The sequence below is a fragment of the Acinonyx jubatus genome, chromosome X (genome assembly GCF_027475565.1).
Source record: "Acinonyx jubatus isolate Ajub_Pintada_27869175 chromosome X, VMU_Ajub_asm_v1.0, whole genome shotgun sequence".
In the NCBI taxonomy this organism is placed as follows: Eukaryota; Metazoa; Chordata; class Mammalia; order Carnivora; family Felidae; genus Acinonyx; species Acinonyx jubatus.
The window spans coordinates 123,906,176-123,927,214 of record NC_069389.1 but is presented as its reverse complement, the minus strand read 5'-3'; the positions used below and the strand labels follow the sequence as shown (position 1 = coordinate 123,927,214).

At 42.9% G+C, this 21,039-nt stretch overlaps 1 protein-coding gene across 1 annotated transcript; it reads right to left on the bottom strand.

Annotated features, from left to right (window-relative positions):
* Positions 1 to 492: 492 nt before the first annotated feature.
* FUNDC2 (FUN14 domain containing 2) lies at positions 493 to 20,210 on the bottom strand. Its single transcript, XM_027053186.2, has 5 exons — positions 20,028 to 20,210; positions 16,115 to 16,265; positions 10,620 to 10,695; positions 5,810 to 5,941; positions 493 to 2,672 (listed from the first exon to the last, which is right to left on the bottom strand). The coding sequence occupies exons 1-5, from the start codon at positions 20,161 to 20,163 to the stop codon at positions 2,595 to 2,597; spliced, it is 573 nt and encodes a 190-aa protein (XP_026908987.1). The 5' UTR covers positions 20,164 to 20,210; the 3' UTR covers positions 493 to 2,594.
* Positions 20,211 to 21,039: the final 829 nt, after the last annotated feature.

The following is a 21,039-nucleotide window of genomic DNA, read 5'->3' as shown; positions in this document are numbered from 1 at the left end:
AAGTAGAGACTCCACAAATGCGCGCACCCAGTCCTCCCCCACAGGCCCCAGAGCACAGCCACAAGCGGTGGGCAGAGCTCAGGCTCATTCTCACAGCGGCAGCGGGAGGCCGACCTGCAACACTGACCTTCACCGCGCACCTTAGGGCCCCAGAAGCAGCCAGCTGGGAATAAACTTCAGGAGAGGCCTATGGATCTTATTTCAACCTATTATCTACGACAACCTGCTCAAAGCTTAGAATGACCTGCCCATCTCTGTTGTCATGGCCAATAATCACGGAAAAACGGATGGATATAAGGCAACTCCCACCCCACTAGACAGGCAGCCAGTGGCCACTCTCCCTGTCATGCAACCCACAGGGGAACAGGGCACTTCAGTTATGATTTACTTAAGTAAATCAGTCACCATTCTATTGGGCTGGGTGAATGACATGGCATAACCCAGGGACCCAGACCTCAGAAGCAGAATGGGGAAAATTAAGGGACAAATAACTCAGTGTCTTCAGTAAATATATTGCAGGCCAAAAACAAACAAACAAACAAACAAGCAAAAAAGAACATACAGGATTAAAAGAGACTTAAACAGACCATCTGAATGCAATGTGGGTATATGTCATATGGATACTGATTCAAACAAACCAAAATGTAAAACCTTGGAGATGGGAAATTTTGAAAACTGGCCGGATAACTGATGATATTAAGGGATTACTGTTAAGTTTTTGGTATGACAGTAGGGTACTGTATTCATGATTTTTAAAAACAGTTGTTACCTTTTAGAGACACGTACTTAAATATAATGAAATGATACATCTGTATTTGTTTCAAAACACTTGATAAAACAAGCTATAATCTGATGATCACTGCAGGTAGGTGATAAGATATATGAGGCTCATTGTACTTTCTCTACTTTTAGATATATTTGTTTTCATAATAAAGTTTTCATATATGTTTTCATAATAAAAAGGAATAACAAGTTTTTAAGTTCTTATACAAAATATGCAACACAGAGCCTCATACCATTATGATTTGAGGATGCTTCATACAAATTATAAGCAAAACTTTCATGTTGCCTTAAAGTAAGGGGAAAAATGCAGGTGGATGAATTCTAAAAAGTTCCACACATCCGTTGGTAGCTACAATTTACAAATTCAATACATCATTCCCAAGATTAGTAAAAAGGCAAATGTTTTAAAAGAAGGCCTTAAAAACATACATTTTGCAAACAATCAGCTGCAAGTTTAGGAATTCTAAGTTTTCTGCATTCTCAGAACTCAAAAAGTCTCCAAGAATTCTTTAGATCAGTCCCTTTTCTGGATACATTTATATGAGGTCATCGTTCATATATTCAACAAACACTGAACACCTACTAAGTGCTCAGTTCCATCGTAACGGTGAAGACACAAGCCTTACCCTCCAGAAGTGGATATTCTAGATGAGGCTGCAGACATGGTAATGGGCTATTATAACAAAATGTGCTAAGATTCTAAGCATGTGTATGTGTCTGTAAACTTTTATTTTGAAGAATAATTCGAAGAGGTGGGGTCACTGACACAGCACGTTATGTTGGAGGATGGCAATAATTTACTTCACACATGTCGCTATTGTTCTCCACTCTGAATGCCTGGAACGCCAGCTCTTTAAAACTGTGGCTCAAATGTGAGATATTTCATACCAACTAGGTAGAGAAGTAGTAGAATTTCACACAGGAACTATGGCTACCCCTAAAGTTTTGACAAGAGGTAAATAATACTTAACGTTTCGAAGCTTAAAACCGTTCCTATGAGATAAAAATCCAAGAGCTTCTTCCATCTCCCACCTAAAGTCACTTATTTCACCATGAAAAAACCCTGTGGAAATAGCCATGAGTTGCTTTATGGTGGAATACATCCCTGGATAGTATCTTAACACCTTTAAGTGATTCACTAAGTTTGACCATTCAACAGTGTATCTATTGGTTGGTTTCCCTAAAGACGTTCCCTCCAAACACAATACCTTCAGCTCAGCACAAGTTCATTCCATATTCAGATTTTTCAATTATAGTGCTTATACTGCCATTTTGGTCAGGATAATTACAGCAAGCATATAAATAGCTCTCTTTCTGTAATCTAAAAGCAACTAAAAAAAAGAAAGTAGACACCAAGATACCAAGTCTTTCATGCTTAAAGGCAAATATATTCAGTTCCTTTCCATGCAACACATAAGGTATCTATATGCTTATTATTTCTTTCCAAAGCAAGTCTGCGACAACCTCTGAGGATCCACTCATCCTCCAAGCTGGGCCATCTTATACCATGCTCTGTTAAGTATCTTATATGGGAGGAGGGAAAGGAACATTTTTGCTGACCTACAGATTAGTCAAGTGGGGAGTGTGCTGGGAGAAGAGCTAACGTCTATGGTCTCTTCCGTTGCCATCGAGCTCACAGTAGGGCCATATCAACTTGTACCGACAGATGCCTATAGAAGCCATTCAGATATGCCGCAGCAGGGAGGAGGAAGGCACAGAAGAAGAGAAGCAGGAGATAGTTGATGTCTATGACGGAGTGTAGAGGCTGCTGGCTGGAAAACACAGGAATAATGGAAGTGAAGTTGACCTCTTTAGGATGCCATGCCAAGTAGAAAGCCTCCGAAAAATCCACCAGTCACTAGAATGTTCTTCTTCACAAATGATACTACCTAGAAACAGAACAGAGCATAAATGGGTTGTTTTGCTAAGGACCTTATTATTAGGAATCGCGTGTCTTTTACCCTATGCAATCCCCACAACATGGGCTCTCTGATCAAGGCGGTAGCAGGGGTGTGAAGTGATGAAATTCAAGAGATGGTTTCAAGATGGGACTTCGAATGGATGACTGGCCATATGAGGGATTAGAAGGAGAAGCCAAAGGCAACTCCTTGGGTTCGGTCTTCAGTAATGTCTGTTACAGAGCTAAGAAATCTGCCTGAGAATTCATTCAGGAACAGGGAAGGACAGAGTTCACAGGGAAGTTATGGGAAAAGAATAAAGCTGTATTCAATAAACTGGTGACAGCTTACAATTTAAGTTTATATATATATATATGTGTGTGTGTGTGTGTGTGTGTGTGTATGCATATATATATACATATACACATATATACACATATACATCTATACACACACACACACACACACACACACACACACACAATTTTTTTGAGAGAGAGAGCAGGGGAGGGGTAGACAGAGAGAGAGAGGATCCCAAGCAGGCTCCACACTGTCAGCACAGAGCCCAACATGGAGCTCGAACCCACAAACTGTGAGATCATGACCTGAGCCAAAATCAAGAGTCGCATGCTTAACTGACTAAGACACTCAGGTGCCCCTACAGTTTCCAAATTCACTTCTTCCATTCTCTCTGACACCTACTTTCCAATAGAGGCTGCTCATTCTGAAGTCTCTTCTCCAAATCTCTCTACCCACTCATCCTGTCCATCCATCAGTCCATCTGTCCATCTACCCACCCACTCCCCTCTGAGGCCTCTTCTCAATTAGATGCCACGGATTTGCATTCTCACACCTCAACGCATCAGAAGATGATTAAAATAAGGATATCTTAAGTTCACAAAGCCTCTACCTGCTGTCTACTCATCTGCAGCTCAGAACATGCACTCAGCACCCTTTGGGTCTGATGACCATGCTCTATCAATTTCCATTTGAGAGACCTTTGGTAAGTCATTCAGACTGCCTCTTTTCCCCAAGTACAACTATCACCTTAGAAAGCATTCACTGATGGGGCGCCTTGGTGGCTCAGTTGGTTAAGCATCTGACTTTGGCTCAGATCATGATCTCATGGTTCATGAGTTCAAGCCCCTCGTCAAGCTTTCTGCTGACAGCTCGGAGCCTGGAGCCTGCTTCAGATTCTGTGTCTCCTTCTCTCTCTGCCCCTACCCAACTTGTGCTCTGTCTCTCTCTCTCTCTCTCAAATATAAATAAACATTAAAAAAAATTAAAACTGAAAAGCACTCATTGCGACAACACATCCAATATCCCAGCCTAATCATTTCATGAACTCAAGCAAAGTGGTGAGTTCATCTCCCAACCATTTAAGCCACTCACACCCCGGCCTTCTCCTCTGGGGCTCTCTAGCACTCTTCCTCCCACTATGTCTACGTCTCCCTATGTCAGTTCCACTTGTCCCCTGGACTTGAGGCCTTGTCTTTTGCCATCTACCATCAGGGGGAGTGAAAAAAATCATACGAATTCCTGAAGTAATTGTTTCCATTCATTATATTTTTCCTACTTCCTACTCATTCCTCAACTCGCTACCATTTGGCCTTCAACTCCACCACCCCACCAAAACTGCTGTTGCCAAAGTCACCGATGATTTTACTGCTAAACACTGAATTTCTCATCCTCATTCCCTGGCTTCCCAGGTAAGAGCATGGGCTCTGAGGGGGGAACCAGCCACTAACCCCAAGGCCTGTGACAGTTCCAGACCATGAACAGGAATACAAAAATTTGTGGAATCAATTACAAACCTTTTGGTTAGTTTATAACAAATTCCCTCTGTGAGTCAACAGTTCTAATCAAACATTAGGCTAATACCTTTGACTATATACACTTCCCACGTCTTTGAAGAAGTTTTCAACAATCATGTATTACTTTTGTAAACACCTGAACAATAAACTTTTGGGAAAATGAAAACAGTGTCAGTTTCATAACCCTGAGCTTGAGGTGGGGGGATAGGAGTGGGAGGGACCACCTGCACTCCTGGGCCCTCACAGATGCTCCTTTACATTCTGGGCAAAGGACCAGTTTCGGCCTGCCACCCACCACCACAGAGAGACTGCCATTATGCGCCTGGCGAGGGGACTTGTCCGTGCAGTACTTTCTAGTCTGCTAACTCATTTACCATTCATCTATCTGCTTTTCAACTTCTAAAAATTTGCTGACGTTTCTTGTCTTCTGGCATTCTTTTCCTGTTCTCTCGGTCCTTCTGGGTTTAACCTGTTTTATTTTGTTACCATCATTTGGCAGTATTTCAAGGCCAAGGCCTGTTGCAATTTACCTCTAAATCCTCCCTCTGCACTCATTCCAACCCCTTTCTCTGTGAATGCGGAAGAGCATGGCTCCAGGCCGTGCAAGGTAGAAGGCACCTTCTTGACTCCTTGATCCTATTTATTTCTTGCTCCCCACTGCAGTGCACTTATTTCCTTACACCCTTAACACATTTCTAGAGGTAATAAAGAAGAAGCGAAATACAGTCTTTTGAAAAGGTAGGACTTCTCCTGTCCAAGCGCCAGCCAGTATAACCAGACCTGGTTCCATGCGGTAGAGCAGGCTTGGCACAATACAGCCTGTAACCCAAAACCAGCCGGCTGCCTGTTTGAAATAAAGTTTCCTCGTGACACAGCCACACCCACTTGTCTGCATATCATCTGTGGGTATTTTCATGCAACGTGATGGAGCTCAGTAGTTGTGACAGAGGCCACAGGGCCTACAAGGCTGGAAATATTTATCGTCTGGCCCTTTATGAAAAAAGTTTGCCCACCTCTGGGCTGGATACTCCGGCTACTCTCTGTATGTGTAAAACATAGACATTTCAGAGAAGGGTGTGCATGGAGACAAAGTATGACTTAAAGCCACCTATATCCCATTTGCCGCACTGCCCCAATTCCTACAAGAAATTCAAGGCATGACCCAGCCACGTATGTACACTTATCACTTTGTGTTCTCAGTCACTGATAAAGGCCACCAACACATTACCCGGCTGTGAAACAAGGCCTCTGAGGTGAAGGTACTCCATCTAAGGCCGACACTTTTCACACTGCAGGCAAACAAAACAGTCTCACCTCCTCTGCTTTGCTTTTGACCTCGCTGGGTATCTGGCTGCTCTTACGGATCTTCAGTTGTTCCTTGGCTTTCTTCATGTCCTTCTCTACTCGCTGCCAGTCAATCTTGATGTACCCAGTATGGTTTGCAAGCTAGAGTTTCAATAATGACAGCAAGAAATAAGAAAGATAGGCTTGTTATTTCTGTTCATTAGGGTTAATCACCGAAGCACATTATCAAAAACCTATCTGATTTTCCATTTCTGGAGACATCTGCCATCCCGTTCATTGCATGACAATGACATTCACTCCACATCTCAGTGTCCACCCTATGTGCAAGACCCCATGCCTGATGCCAGATCAATAGACTGGCCTTTGGTGACCGCTGGCAACTGTTTTACTTTATTTGTACTCTTATCCCTCACTAAGAACTTTTAAGTTCGTTTAAAAATATAAAATGGTAAGATGAAAATCAGAATTGAAACCCAAACTCAAGATTTCAGGTGAAGACACCTTACTGACCTTCGAGCCAACATAAGCACAAGTTTTCTGACAATGTAGTCATCGCTGTTGCTCAGAAAGAAATCCTCTAGGACATGGCTGCACAGAGATTTCTTACGAGCAACTTCATATACTGGGCACTGAGAAAAATACAACCAAATATACATATAGAATATGCCTACTTCTCTTTATAAAGACGGCAGACACAAACACTAAAACTCAAAAAAAAAAAAAAAACAATTTCAATGAGAATGTGTGAATAGGATAAAAATGATTCAAGTAGGGGCATCTGGGGGGCTCAGTCAGTTGAGGGTCCTACTCTTGATTTCAGCTCAGGTCATGATCTCACAGTTCATGAGATCGAGCCCCACACAGGGCTCCTCACTGACAGTGCAAAGCCTGCCTGGGATTCTCTCTCTCTGCCCCTCTCCCACTTGTGCTCTCTCTGAAAATAAATAAAGTTAAAAAAAAATGATTCAAGTATGTTGTTTTCTGATGGATTAATGTTGTCCCAGGAATGAAGAGACTGATTATACCCCACCAATGAATCTTCCACTGATACCGCTTCTCTCCACCGAAGTTTGGATTTCTCAAAGTATCTCAAATTGAAACTCTCCTCTCTGTAGTCTCCTACAGAGCATTGTGGCTCTTCCTCTAGTCTCTGTTTTATTTCACGGCACCACCAACCAGTCACCCACCCAAACCAGGCTGGAAAAAGTATTTGCAGTCCATATAATATACAAAACATTAGTATTCATAAAAACTGAAATTCTTCTCCAGATCAGAAAGGAGGCAAATTGTTGCTATTTGTAGACATCTCTGTCTACATAATCTCAAAGAATCCAACACAAAAAATAAACTGGAGTGCTGGGTGGCTCAGTCAGTTAAGTGTCCAACTTTGGCTCAGGTCATGATCTCCCAGTCTGTGGGTTCAAGCCCCACATTGGGCTCCGTGCTGACAGCTCAGAGCCTGGAGCCCGCTTCAGATTCTGTGTCTCCCTCTCTCTCTGCCCCTCCCCTACTGGCACTCTGTCTGTCTCTCTCTCTCTCAAAAATAAATAAACATTAAAAGAAATTCAGGGGCACCTGGGTGGCTCAGTCAGTTAAGCATCTAACTCCAGCTCGTCATGATCTCACGGTTCGTGGGTTTGGGTCCTGCGTCAGGCCCCACACCGGCAGTGTGGGGCCTGCCTGTGATCCTCTCTCTCCTCTGTCTGCCCCCACCTCTCAAAATAAATAAATAAATTTAAAAAAAAGAGCTTGCTCCCTATGATGAGAACTGGTTCTACACACAAGCTGCTTCCACAGCATGACAGCTGTACCTCCAGGCTGACGCTGGCGTCAGCTCCATGACCAAGATCTACAGGGAACGTCAGAGAAGTGGGGTCATGCCCAGCCACTTCAACAGAGGCTCAAAGAGTGTGGCCTGCAGGGTCCTCCAAGCCCTAGAGGGGCATAAAATGGTGGAAAGGGACCAAGATGGGGGCTGCAAACTGACACCTCAGGGACAGAGAGATGTGGACAGAATGCGAGACAGGTGGCAGCTGCCAACAAGAAGCATTAAAACATATGCTGTGTTAATAAACTGCCTCATTTGGGGAAAAAGAGGAGTTTAAGCAAGGCTGCAGAATACAAGAGCAACACACAAAATCAATCGTATTCTTTTTGCTAGCAAGTGTAACAGCTGGAAATGGGAATAAAATTCATGATTTATAATAGCTGTAAAATAAATACTAGATAGAAATCGAAACAAAAATCAAATAGGATCTGCATGCTGAAAACCACAAAATGCTGAAGAATTTAAAGATGAACAAATAAATGGTGAGACAGGCCATCCACATGGAATTGAAGACTTGATGAAGAAATGATGTCCGATTCTTTCCAAGTTGAGCTACAGAGTTATTGCGATCCCAACCCCAGCAGGAGTTTTACAGATACACAAACAAGCTGCTTCTAAAATGTACATGGAAGACACCTGGGTGGCTCAGTTGGTTGAGTGTATGACTCTTGATCTCGGCTCAGGTCATGATCTCAGGGTAGTGGGATCAAGTCCCGTGTCAGGCTCTACACTCAGCGTGGATGTGGATTCTCTATCTCTCTCTCCCTCTACTCCCTCCCCTGCTCACATGCTAAAATAAAAAAATAAATAAAAATAAAAGGTCTACGGAAAGGCAAAGGGATTAGAACAGCTAAAATGATTCTGAAAAAGAAGAGAATTGGAGGAATCGCACTACCTGATTTTAGGATTTACAACCCTTTAATATCCTTTTAATGGGACAAAATAAAAAGTACAAAATGGACAACACAATTTAAAAATGGGCAAAAGACCTGAATAGACACTTTGTCAAAAAGGAGATGTGGACAGCAAATAAGCACAGGAAAAGATGTCCCACATTATTAGTTGTGCCATTCTAAGTCCAACTGGAAAGTTTGGGGGCCAAGGGTGAGTGGCCAAGGAAAGCCACAAGTGTAACTAAAGCCCTAAGGTGTCTAGGAAGGAAATCAAGGCAGAGGTATACGGGATGTATGGATGAAAAATTTTAAATTCTATGCAAAGACATTAAAGACCTAAATAAATGGAAAGTACATATTCACACGTGACTCATTATCATAAAAGATCTTAATTTTCCCCAAATTTATCTATATCGTTCTCATGCAATTCCAGTAAAAATTTCAACAGAATTTTTGAAAATAATTGACAAGCCTGTTCTAAAATTTAGAAGGACAAGCAACAATTATGAAAGCAGCCACGATGCTCCTGAATGATATGGGGAGGAGCCTGTATTACCAACTATCAAGTAGAAAGTTGACCAGACAACTCGAATCAGATCCACACGTCTGGATTAACATATGACAGATGCCACACTACAAATACTGAGGGAAGACTCACTACATGCCGCTAGCACAATGACGAGTACGAAGGAAAGGAACCTGGATCCCTGTGTGAAACGTCAGGCCTAGCGCCACCCGCATCCCTCTGGTGACCAGTAGCGTGAGTGCACAGCATGGACTCTCCAGGTCTCACCTCCCTCAGCAAGGAAGCGTTTCTAGTAGCAATTGCTTCTGTCAGTCACTGCCCCTCCAAAAAACAGAGGGTACGCTCAGATTGAGACATTCTGTCACGTATATCAATACTGAACCGTTCTGTTGTACGCCTGAAACTCACATTGTATGTCAAGTATACTTCAAGTGAAGAAAGCTTTAGGTGAAAGAAAAAAGATATTTGAAAGCAACATTAAGGTATTTACAGAGTCTGGGGCAGGGTTGGGGGAGCACAGGGAGAGAGCTGTCACTGCATTTCTGCCCCACGGGGCAGGAGGAAGGAGAGAGGGGGAGATATGAGAGGGCCCACGACTTGCAGCGAGTCTGACCTCCTTGAGAGACGAAGCGAGGCCCAGCCCTGCAGCAGCCACCTCCCCCGTGTAACTACGTGGGACCTCCGGCCACAAGCACACACCCTCCCCTCCCCAAACTTCTGACCCATGGAAACTGTGAGAGAGAAATACTACACCCAACTGAGCCGGGCCCCGGCCTCTACCCTGGCCCGCCAGGTGCCAGCCCCCTCCTCCTGCACAGTCCTTCTTCCCCTGACCCATCTGGGAGACTCACTGCACCTGCAGTTCGAAGGCAGCACCGACCTTGCTGAAGTGAGGGCTGTCAACCATGGAAGGAGGCAAAGGGCTAGGAATTTGGAGACTGTGGCACAATCCAACAAGTTCTGTCTCCTACAGAGCAGTGCTTCTCCAGGAGCGTACAAGTACTCAGATGGGCAACTGCATCTACCTCCTATAGAATCGGGGGGTGGTGGCGGGGGGACAAGGTCTCAAGCACCAGCGGTCTTTAAACGTCCTCAGGTGATTCCAATGTGGAGTCAGGTGTGCAAAGCAATGCCAAATGCTGCTTCAGAGAATCAATACCCAGTAGTTCTGAAATCAACTCCGGGCCAAACACACAAGACTGAATATAATTTAGCCCTCGTCTCCTTGGCTGCTCTGGGATCAATGTGCCCTGGGCAAAATAATAGTATCACAAGGTACTTGCATCACACTTCATATTTTTGAAATCACGTTTCATATTTCAACTGGTCTTGAAAACCCTATGAGGGAACTATGATAAGGAATATTCCCTGTTATAAATTATGAAATAAAATGTGACTAGTAGTTGATGAAAGTGGACTCAAATGCTCACTAGAATTTCAGATAGTACGCTGAAAACAAGGGCAAAGGCTGTTCTGGTGTAATACAGCCAGGACTCAAGTACGGCTCCTCACATCACATTCCCCATGGGCAAGGGGGACTTCCAAACACCCCGGAACACGTCACATACAGACCTGAAGGAGAAAAAATCCACCTCCCACAGCTGTTGCAGCCAATTTTCCAACCTTCTGGAATATGAAACCCGTGCACCTACAAAAACCAAACCAATATCAGACAAGTCGACAAGCTGTCAAATACACAGAAACATGTACTTCTAACAATGTTCAGATCGTAATTACCTTGGGATGATCCAGCTCCTTCCCACTCTTATACAACATAAGGAAGGAACAAAGGCTCTGCACTCAGAAAGACCCTGATTCAAATTTTACCTCTACCACTTACTAATTTTGAGCAAATCCCTTAAAGCTTTTAGGTTGCAGGGTGCCTGAGTGGCTCAGTCGGTTGGGCAACTGACTTCAGCTCAGGTCATGATCTCACAGTTCATGGGTTTGAGCCCCGAGTCGGGCTCTGTGCTGACAGCTCGGAACCTGGAGTCTTCTTCGGATTCTGTGTCTCCCTCGCTCTCTGCCCCTCCCCCGCTCATGATCTCTCTCTCTCTCTCTCTCTCTCTCTCTCTCTCTCTCTGTCTCTCTCTCAAAAATAAATAAACTTAAAAAAAATTAAAAAAAACTTTTAGGGGTGCCTGGGTGCCTCAGTTGGTTGAGTGTCCGACTTCGGCTCAGGTCATGATCTTGCAGTTCGGAAGTTCCAATTGTGTTTCTATATATAAGCAACGAACAATCCAAAATTGATATTTTAAAATACCATTTACGATAGCATCAAAAAGAAGATGTGCAAGACCTACAAAGCATTGCTGGGAGAAATTAAAAGAAACCCAAACCAATCCATAAACCATGTTTATGGATCAATGCAATGCCAGTCAAAATCATATCAGGCTTTTGGTAGAAACTGGCAGCAAGCTTATTCTAAACTTCATATGAAAATGCTGCACTGGGTGTTATATGGAAACCAATTTGACAATAAATTTCATATATTAAAAAAAAAAAAAGAAGAAAATGCTGTGTACCCAGAACAGTCAAATCAACTTAGAAAAACAACGTTGTAAGATTTATGCTACCTGATTTCATGACTTATTATAAAGTTATCGTGATCAAAACAGTGTGATGCTAGCACAAAGACAGACAAATCAACTTAACAAAGAGTTTAGAAACAGGGGTGCCTGGCTGGCTCAGTGGGAAGAGCATGTGACTCTTGATCTCAGGGTCATGAGTTCAAGCCCCACAGTGGGGGTGGAGATTACGTAAAAATAAAATCTAAAAAAAAAAGTTCAGAAACAGACATATAGTTAGTTGATTTTTGACACGAGTGCAAAAGCAATTCAGTATAGAGAAGTATAGTCTATTCATCAAACCATGTGGACACAATTACATACCATATGCAAATAAAGAACTTAGATTCCTACCTTGCAACATAAACAAAAAGCAAATCAAAATGGATCAATGGATCATGGTCCTAACCAAAAAATCTAAACCTATATATCATCTAGAAGAGAACACGGAAGAAAATCTTGGTGATCCTGGGTCAGGAAAATATTCTCACACATGACACCAAAAGCTACAGGTATAAAAGAAAGAGCCAATAACTTACATGTCAAGGTTCAGAACTTCTGCTCTTTACTGTTAAGATAATAAACCGCTATAGAGTAGAAGAATTTATTTGCAAACCACATATCTGATATAAAACTTGTACCTGGAGTGAAGAACTCTCATAACTCTGTTATGAGAAAATCAACATCCCAATAAAAATATGGAGAAAAGAAAACAGATACCTCATCAAAGATATATGGATGGCAAAAATAAACCCATGAACAGATGCTGACATCATTAATCGTTAGTGAAATGCAAATTAAAGCCACAATGAGATACCACTTTCCACCCACCAGGATGGCTGTGATCAAAACGACATACTGCCAAAGTGTTAGGGCTGGTAGAGGTGTAAGATAGTACAGGCACTTTAGAAAAGCATATGGCAAGTTCTTAAGAAATTAAAGCATTCCACCTATAATCCCCAGCCATATTATTCACAGGTATTGACCCAAAAGAAATGAAAGCATACATTCACAGAGACTTGTACACAAGTGTTCACAGCAGTTTTACCCCCAAAGTGGAAACAAACCTGTATCTAACAAAGGTAAATGGATAAACAAAATGGTTCATCCACACAGCGGATTACTACTCAGCAATAAAAAGGAATGAACAACTGATTTAAAAAAAAAAAACAGCACAGATGAACCTCCAAATTAACATGCTAAGCACAAGAAAGCAGCCAAACAAGAACACATACTGTATAATTCCATTTATCTATAATTCTAGAAGATGCAAAGTAATCTGTAGTGATAAAAAGCAGATCAGTGGTTGATAGAGGCATAAAAGGGATTATGAAGAGGTATGAAGAAACTTTTAGAGTGACAGATGTGCTCATTACCTTGATTGTGGTGATGATTTATAGGTGTGTATATGCCAAAATTTATCAAATTGTATACTTTAAACAACCGTATCTTATGATATGCCAATTTATTAAACTGTTAAAAAAATAATAAAGAACAGCCAAGAAATTCCTAAAAAATAAGATGGCAGTTGCGGTTCCACACACACACACACACACACACACACGCAGGTCTGACACATGGCAGAGCACTGGGGGGAGGACAGCATATCCAATAAAGTGAGTTGGGACAAGTGGGTATTGTACGTGGAAAAAAAGAAAGAAGTGTCGACCAACACTAAACACCAAAAACGATTCCGGGTGGATTTATAAATGTAAATGTGAAAGGTAAAACAATAAAGTTCTAGCGTGTGGGGTAGGCCAAAAAAATTACTTCAACAGAACATAAAAATTACTAACTATTAAGGTAAAGATCGATAAAATTGACATTGAAAATACTACACGTTCATCAAAAGACACCAAAAGGCAAATGAAAAGACAATCACAGAATGCAGAATGTGCAAAAATACCTGCAAAATGTACAACCAATAAAGAATTCGTATTCAGAATACATAAAGAATGCTTACAACTCTCAGTAAGAAAAAGAATGACAACATAAGAGAAAAATTACAAAAGATTAAAAATGAGACTTCATCAAAGACGAGGTCCAGAAGGGTCATGGAACACACATAAAAGCTGTTCAATTCCACCAGTACTCAGGGAAATGCAACGAAAACCATGTGAGATGCCACGATCAGACCACCAAAACTTTCGGTCTGGCAGTACCAAGTGCTTACAAGAATGTACAGCATCAGGAACATCAACCCTTGCTGTGGAGAGGCAAACAGTTACAATCACTTTTGGAAAGTGGTTTTTCAAATCAAGTAACAGTTTGACATTACCCAGCAAAGCTGAAGACACTTAAACCTCACGACCCAGCAATTCAACTCCTGGGTCTAGACCCTACAAAAAAGTGCATATGTATGGACCAGGAAATTTATATGGAGTGTTCATATCAGCAGTGTTTAAATTAGCCAAAAATTGAACCAACCCAAGTGTCAGTCATCACCTGGATAAGAACACTGTGGTATACTCATCTGATGGAATTCTAAACACCAATGGAAAAAAAAGGAACTACAACTACACGCATGGTCATGTATACGAAAGAAGTTGAGAAAAAAGGGAAGACTCAAAAGAATACACAAGTGCGTCTATTTAAAGTTCAAAAGCAGGTCAACGACAGTATAATATTTCCTGATTGAACTGCTGTTAAAAGTAAAAAGAAAGCAAGGAGCTCAGGACAGTGTTCATCTCTAGAGTTTTTGGGGTGCCAGCCACATGGTTTCAACCTGAGTGTCTGTTAAACAGGTGCTCACTCCATATGTATTCATTAATGTCATATGCGCTGTTCTATAGATTATGTTGTACAATAGGAGTTTTAAATGTAGAATGGAGAGATGAGATTGATGCATTATGTCTTCCTGACTAAATCTATTAAACCTGTTGAGTTTACTACAAATAAATCCATAGGCTGTGTCACATTAAGAACGTTATCATCTGACACAGCTAAGAAACAAGCAGCTAGCTCCCTAGTATACCACTTTCTGGCTCTGAGACCCTGGACCTTCTAAGCCTTAGTTCCTATAAAATGAGAATGATTACAGTACCAATTTCAGAGTTGTTGTGAGAAGGAAATGAGCTATCTATATACATACTTTACATATTTGTGTATTTTTGCATTCTCCACTTCTCAGTGTGGAGAAAAGGGAACCCTTGTGTACTCTTGCTGGGACTGTAAACTGGTACAGCCATTGTGGAAAACAATATGGAGGTGCCTCAAAAAACTAAAAATAGAACTGCCATATGATCCAGCAATTCCACCTCTGGGAATACATCTAAGGGAAATTAAAACATGAACCCAAAAAGATATTTGCACCCCCATGTTCACTGCATCACTGTTCACAATAGCCAAGACATGGAAACAACCTACGTGTTGATCAATGGGTGAAAAAACATGAGATATGATCTATCTATCTATAGAGAGATATTTTCACACACACACACACAATGGACTATTATTCAGCCATAAGGTGGGGGGAGAATCCTATCAATTGTGACAACATGGATTCACCTTGAGGACATGATGCTGAGTGAGGTAAGTCAGACAAATAAAGACAAATACTGCAAGATCTCACTTATATGTGAGATCTTATACGTGCAATCCCTTATTTAAAAAACTTTTTCAAATTTAATGTTTATTTTTAAGAGTGAGAGACAGAGCTCAAGCAGGGGAGGGACAGAGAGAGAGAGGGAGACACAGAATCCGAAGCAGGCTCTAGGCTCCAAGCTGTCAGCACAGAACCCAATGTGGGGCTCAAAGTCATGAACCGCAAGATCATGACCTGCGCCAAAGTCGGATGCTCAACCAACGGAGCCACCCAGGCACCCCATGTGCAATCTCTTATGTGTACAGTCTAAAATAAACACAAAACTCATAGAAAAAGACATCAGATTTGTGGTTACAGGGGGCTGGGGGAGGGGGAACTAGATGAAGGTGGTCAAAAGGTACAAACTTGGAGTTATAAATAAGTATTAGGGACATAACGTACAATGCAATGTCTGCCGCTAACACTGCTGTATAAGAAAATGGTTATGAGAGTAGATCCTGAGAGTTCTCATCACAAGGAGAAAGTATTTTCTTCTCTTTTTACTGTATGTATATGAGATGATGAATGTTCATTGAACCTACTGTGGTAACCATTTCACAATATATGTAAGTGAAACCATCATGCTATATACCTTAAACTTACCCAGTGATGCATATTTATTTCTTGATATAACTGGAAAAAAATGAGGATAGATAATACCAGTACCAATTTCAAGAGTTGTGAAAAGGAAATGAAATATGTAAATACTCAAAATACTGCCTGGAATGTAATAAATACTCACGTGTATAACCACAACCATTAAGTAGCACTTTAACAAGATGTTTAGATGAATGCTACACATTAAGTGATCAATTTCACAAAAGTTCATGTGTTTTCACTGGTTAAGGAGGTGGTTCCCACGAGTGCAATACTAAATCATGCAAAAAAAGATACTGGACATCTTTCATATCACTTACCATCCAGTGACACCTCCAATTACCAGCTGGGTGGCCACGCTGTATTTTTCAGCTGAGGGCCCAGATTCCTGCCCAAATAGCTTGCGCCACCATGGCTGCTTTTTAGCAAATTCTGCAAGGTCCAGTGACTCAAAATTTCTCTCAAAGTTTCCTACAAGAATTAAGATACGGAATAAGAAAATACTATAATAAATCATAATTCTTAACTAGATTGAGATTTTTAAGAAACAGGTATTGTAATAAGAACCTCCAAATATTATTATATTTTAAATAGTAAATTAACTCTGAAATCATGGATAGCATTTTTTAAAAATCAGAATAAAATCAACAAATAATAGCTGCCTTAGAGAAAAAAATAACTAGACAATTTAGAATTAGTGCTCTAATTTTTCCTCTCGAATTTAAAAACAAGCAAAGGACCTACAAAAGCCTGCTAGTAATAATTAGTATCTTAAATGAAATGGATTTTTTTCATTTGCCTCTCCTTTTACTGTTTGTTTATTTTTGAGACAGAGACAGAGTGCGATTGGGGGAGGGGCAGACAGAGAAGGAGACACAGAATCCAAAGCAGGCTCCAGGCTCTGAGCTGTGAGCACAGAGCCTAATGCAGCACTCGAACTCATGAGCCGTGAGATCATAACCTGAGCCGAAGTCAGACACTTAACTGACTGAGCCGCCCAGGCGCCCTTGCCTCTCCTTTTTGAAGAGTCACTCAGTACTATTCAGTAGCCCACAAATTCACAAATTCTTACTACTATATGAATCTCCATTGATAATAAGGATAAACGGTAATGTTTTATTGAACTTTTACTAGACAATGCTTACCAGGAAATGTGCTAAGCAACAAATACATATTTCTAATTAAATCCACAGAACATAGTAGGTACAAAAAAAAGGTACTATTTATTAACTCCACTTTCTAATCAAGAAATGGAAGCTCAGGGGTGCCTGGGGGGCTCAGTCGGTTAAGCATCCGACTCTTGGTTTTGGCTCAGGTCATGATCTCACCGTTCCTGAGCTAGAGCCCCGCATCGGGCTCTGCGCTGACAGTGCGGAGACTGCTTGGGATTCTCTCTCTCCCTCTCTCTGTCCCTCCCCTGCTTGCGCACTCTCTGAAAATATATAAATAAACATTAAAAAAAAAAAAGAAATGGAGGCTCAGAGGTTAAGTGATTTGCCCAAGAAAGGAGAAAGAGTTAACAAAATGTCTAATCCCTTTCTCTGTGAGAAGATAATGCAGGGATAAATTTAATGAAATACGCACAAGACCTCTGCACTATAATAAAGAACAAAACACTGCAGGGAAACAGTGAAAATGACTGAAATTAATGGAGATATGTACTATGATTTGCAAGGCAATATTATTAAAATGTTCATTCTCTCCATATTGATGTATAGACTCAACACCATCCCAGTCAAAAGGTAGGTTTTTATCTAGAAATTGACAGGCTGGTTCCAAAATGTATTTGGAGGTGCAAAAGACTTCCTTGAGTAGTGTTCCAGCTACTATGGCAAATTATGCCAAACCTTCATGGAGCTAAAGAATCATTTATAATGCTCTTAAACTCTGTGGATCAGGATTCAGATAGGATATAGTGTTACAGTTTACCCGTTACACGATGTGTGAGGATTCCGCTGGAAGGCTTACAGGCAGAAGGTCTGGAATCATCTCCCACACTGACATATACAGGCTACTTCTCTATGTAGGTTAATTTGGGCTTCCTTACAGCATGGTGCCTAGGCTCAAGGGTGGATGGCCCAAGGCAAGTAGTGAGAGACCAATGGAGTGAAGGAGCATGAGGGCCAGCCAGAAGCTATGAAAACCATTTAAGTCCTAGCCCCAGAAGCCATGCAGCGTTCCTTCTACCACATTCTGTAGAAGTGGTCACAAACCCTTATGCAGATTCAAGAGGGAATGCATAGATCCCATCACTGAGTGGGAGGAGTATCAAAGTCACACCGAGAAAAGAGCAGCTGGAATGGGAGATATCGTTGCAGTTGTTTAGGAAAATCTAATGTGCCACAAGTGGTCAAAACAATTTTGGGGGGGGGGAACAAAGTTAAAGGAATTTCAAGACTTCTCATAAAGCTACAGAATACTACAGCTGCCTAATGTCAAGACTTACACAGCTACCATATTTGACGGTGTACCACTAACCTAAGGATACACAAATATTATCAATGGAAGAGAACAGAGTCCACAAGTAGCTCTACACATACAGTCATGTGATTTTCAGTAACGTGGCACCAAGGTAATTTAATGGAGAAAGAGTCTTCTTAACAAATTGTGTTAGAACTACTAGTTATCTGTACTAAAAAAAAATGCAATCCCTACCTTACATCAGACACGAAATATACTTCAAGATGGATCACAAACCCCAATTTAACAGAACCAAAATATGGACACGTGAGGAACTGGGTCTTCTAATGGCTTCACAAGTAGTTACATGAAAATTATTTTTCTTTCTTTTAATGTTTATTTTTGAGAGAGAGAGAGAGAGAGAGAGAGAGAGAGAGAGAGAGAGAGATGGAGCATGAGCAGGGGAGGGGCAGAGAAAGAGGGAGACACAGAATCAGAAGCAGGCTCCAGGCTCCCAGCTGTCAGCACAGACTCCAATGCAGGGCTGGAACCCATGAACGATGAGATCATGACCTGAGCTGAAGTCGGATACCGGTCGGAGGCTCAACCGACTGAGCCACCAGGCGCCATGAAAAATTATTTTTCTAATGTAACATTAAGCACCAGCACAACACAACAGTAAGACATTACTGCTGTATTGATGAAGAAATTCTCTCCTTGGGTTAAAGAATATCAGTGAAACCAAGAATACGTTTTGAGTTTTGTTTTAATGTAACTTTACCAAAGCCCATCAGCTCTATAGGGGGCTCCAGTCAAAAGGGGTCCCTGAACCTGTATTTTTTAAGTGAATGAGAGCAGTCTACTCCGCAGGAAAATAATTAAATTGTGCATTCGAACCCCTTAGTCACTTAGATTTGGTGGGGTGCTGGTCAATGTTTACCAACCGGCTGGGAGTGATCTGCTGCGTACATCCATTTCCACTATGTAGTCACCGCCGGTGGGTGTGACATCACGACCCTAAGGGCTGTTAAGAAACGCACAGCAGCAGACCATACTGTTGTTTCCATCACATAGACACAATACATGTGAATAACCTCGAGAGCACACATAACAGCGAAACACAGCAAATAATTAAGAAGTGATGAATTCTGAATATCCTCACTGCCTTTGTTTTTAACATAATTTACGTAATTGGGGGGTTTACATAATTGGGTTTTCGATGATAGCTCTGTTTAGCAATAGGATATTGAGAGCCAGTAATGAACTAAATATAACCTGAAGCAGGATAATTAGTCGGGGAAGAAGCATGACTTAAAAGTCACGCTCCCGTGTATATTTTATTACAGGGAATCTTCCTGACCACGCGGACTAAATAAGAAACGATTTCAAAGTACAATCCGATGTGTACTACTCTTTGGAAGACATTAAAAGCGCAAGAGGAGGCTCCCTGCGCACAGAAAAAAGCTTGCCAGGTGTTGGGGACGAACGTGCAAAGGGACAAAGAAGCCGCCTCGGTCTGAAAGCGCCAGAGTGCTTCCGAGAACAAGGACAGAATGTTTCCCGGCATAGGCTGTTCGGGGCGGCGCCGGAAGGCTGAGCGAGCCCAACCGGAGACAACGCCTCGGGGCGGTTCGGTCCCAGCCCGGCGCCTGACCTTGGCCGGACCCTGGGAGCGGCCGGGCCAGCGGCGAGCCCAGGGCGCCCTCCCCGGCTGCGAGCGGCCCGGACTCCCGGGGGAGCTCTGCCGAGACCCGCCGGCGCGCGGCCCTCCCCCTTCCGGGACCCAGAGAGGCGGCTCCGCGTGGCGTCGGCGGTGCGCGCGCCTGCCTTTACCTTGACTGGAAGCGGCCATTTCGGCGAGCTCGTCTCGCGATGACAGCCGCAGGGGTTTGGCGCGATAGGACACGGAGTGGCGCGCCGCCGTCGCCGCCGCGAGCGGGCTTCCGGCACGTGGGCCAGATGTTTCCATTCCCACGGCGGCAGCGGAAGAGGCTGAGCGGCGCGCCCGGAGGTGGCGCCCCGCCCGCGCGCCAGGCTGCGTCACAAGGCTCCGCGGCCCCGCCCGGCAGGAGCGCCGAGCCGCGCGTGCGCGGAAAGCCTTCCCGGACTGACGTGCCCACCTAGCAGATTCCCGGGACGCGCCCACGACCCGGCCCTTCCCTAGTAAGGACTGTTTTACCCATTACATTATTAAAAATAACACTGGCTCGTGGTGTTAGTTCATGGAAATGTCGAGCAGATATTTATCGGCGCTTGCTCTGTGCCCGACTCCGTTCCAGCGCAGAAAGACATTTAAAAAAAAACCGTTGCGATTTTACTAAGAAGCGCTTGGAAAGAAGAGCTTCCTTGCCTGCAGGGCCCGTGGAGCCCTTGGAGCTTGTGCCAGGGCGCGTCTCCCCGCCCCGCAGCTACTCCTGTCGCTCTCACTCCGTCCTAGTTAGTGGCCGCTTCCGCGTACCGAAGACCGGTGTTAATTCTGAACTCCTCTCTCAGCGCCACAAATCCACTTCAGCGGCAGCCCCCATCAATAGCCCTTCACAGTGAATCCGGCCATTTCTCACACTCCACTGCTACCGTCTTAGCCCAAGTCACAATCATTTCTTGCCCGCAGTTGACAGGTCGACCTGCTCCTACTCTTTATCCCCCTGAATCTGTCCTCTCCACCGCGGACGGAAAGATCAGTCTAAAAGGTAATTCTGATCACAGCCTTCCTCCATTCAGAACCCTAGCCCGGCTCCCTATTGCTCTCAGTGCAGAAGCCAAACTCCCTTTGCCGAAATGTAATCTCGGTGACACTTTCCATGACCATGCCCATTTAAAATTGCAACCTGGTACACCCCTCTTT

Coding starts and splice junctions, on each gene's coding strand:
- FUNDC2 (XM_027053186.2), bottom strand. CDS start 20,163: ATGGAAACATCTGGCCCACGTGCCGGAAGCCCGCTCGCGGCGGCGACG. Junction 10,696..16,114: donor ATTGGAGGTGTCACTGGATG/GTAAGTGATATG, acceptor TGGTTTTTGTAG/GTGCACGGGTTTCATATTCC. Junction 5,942..10,619: donor GTGGATTTTTTCTCCTTCAG/GTCTGTATGTGA, acceptor TTGAAACTCTAG/CTTGCAAACCATACTGGGTA.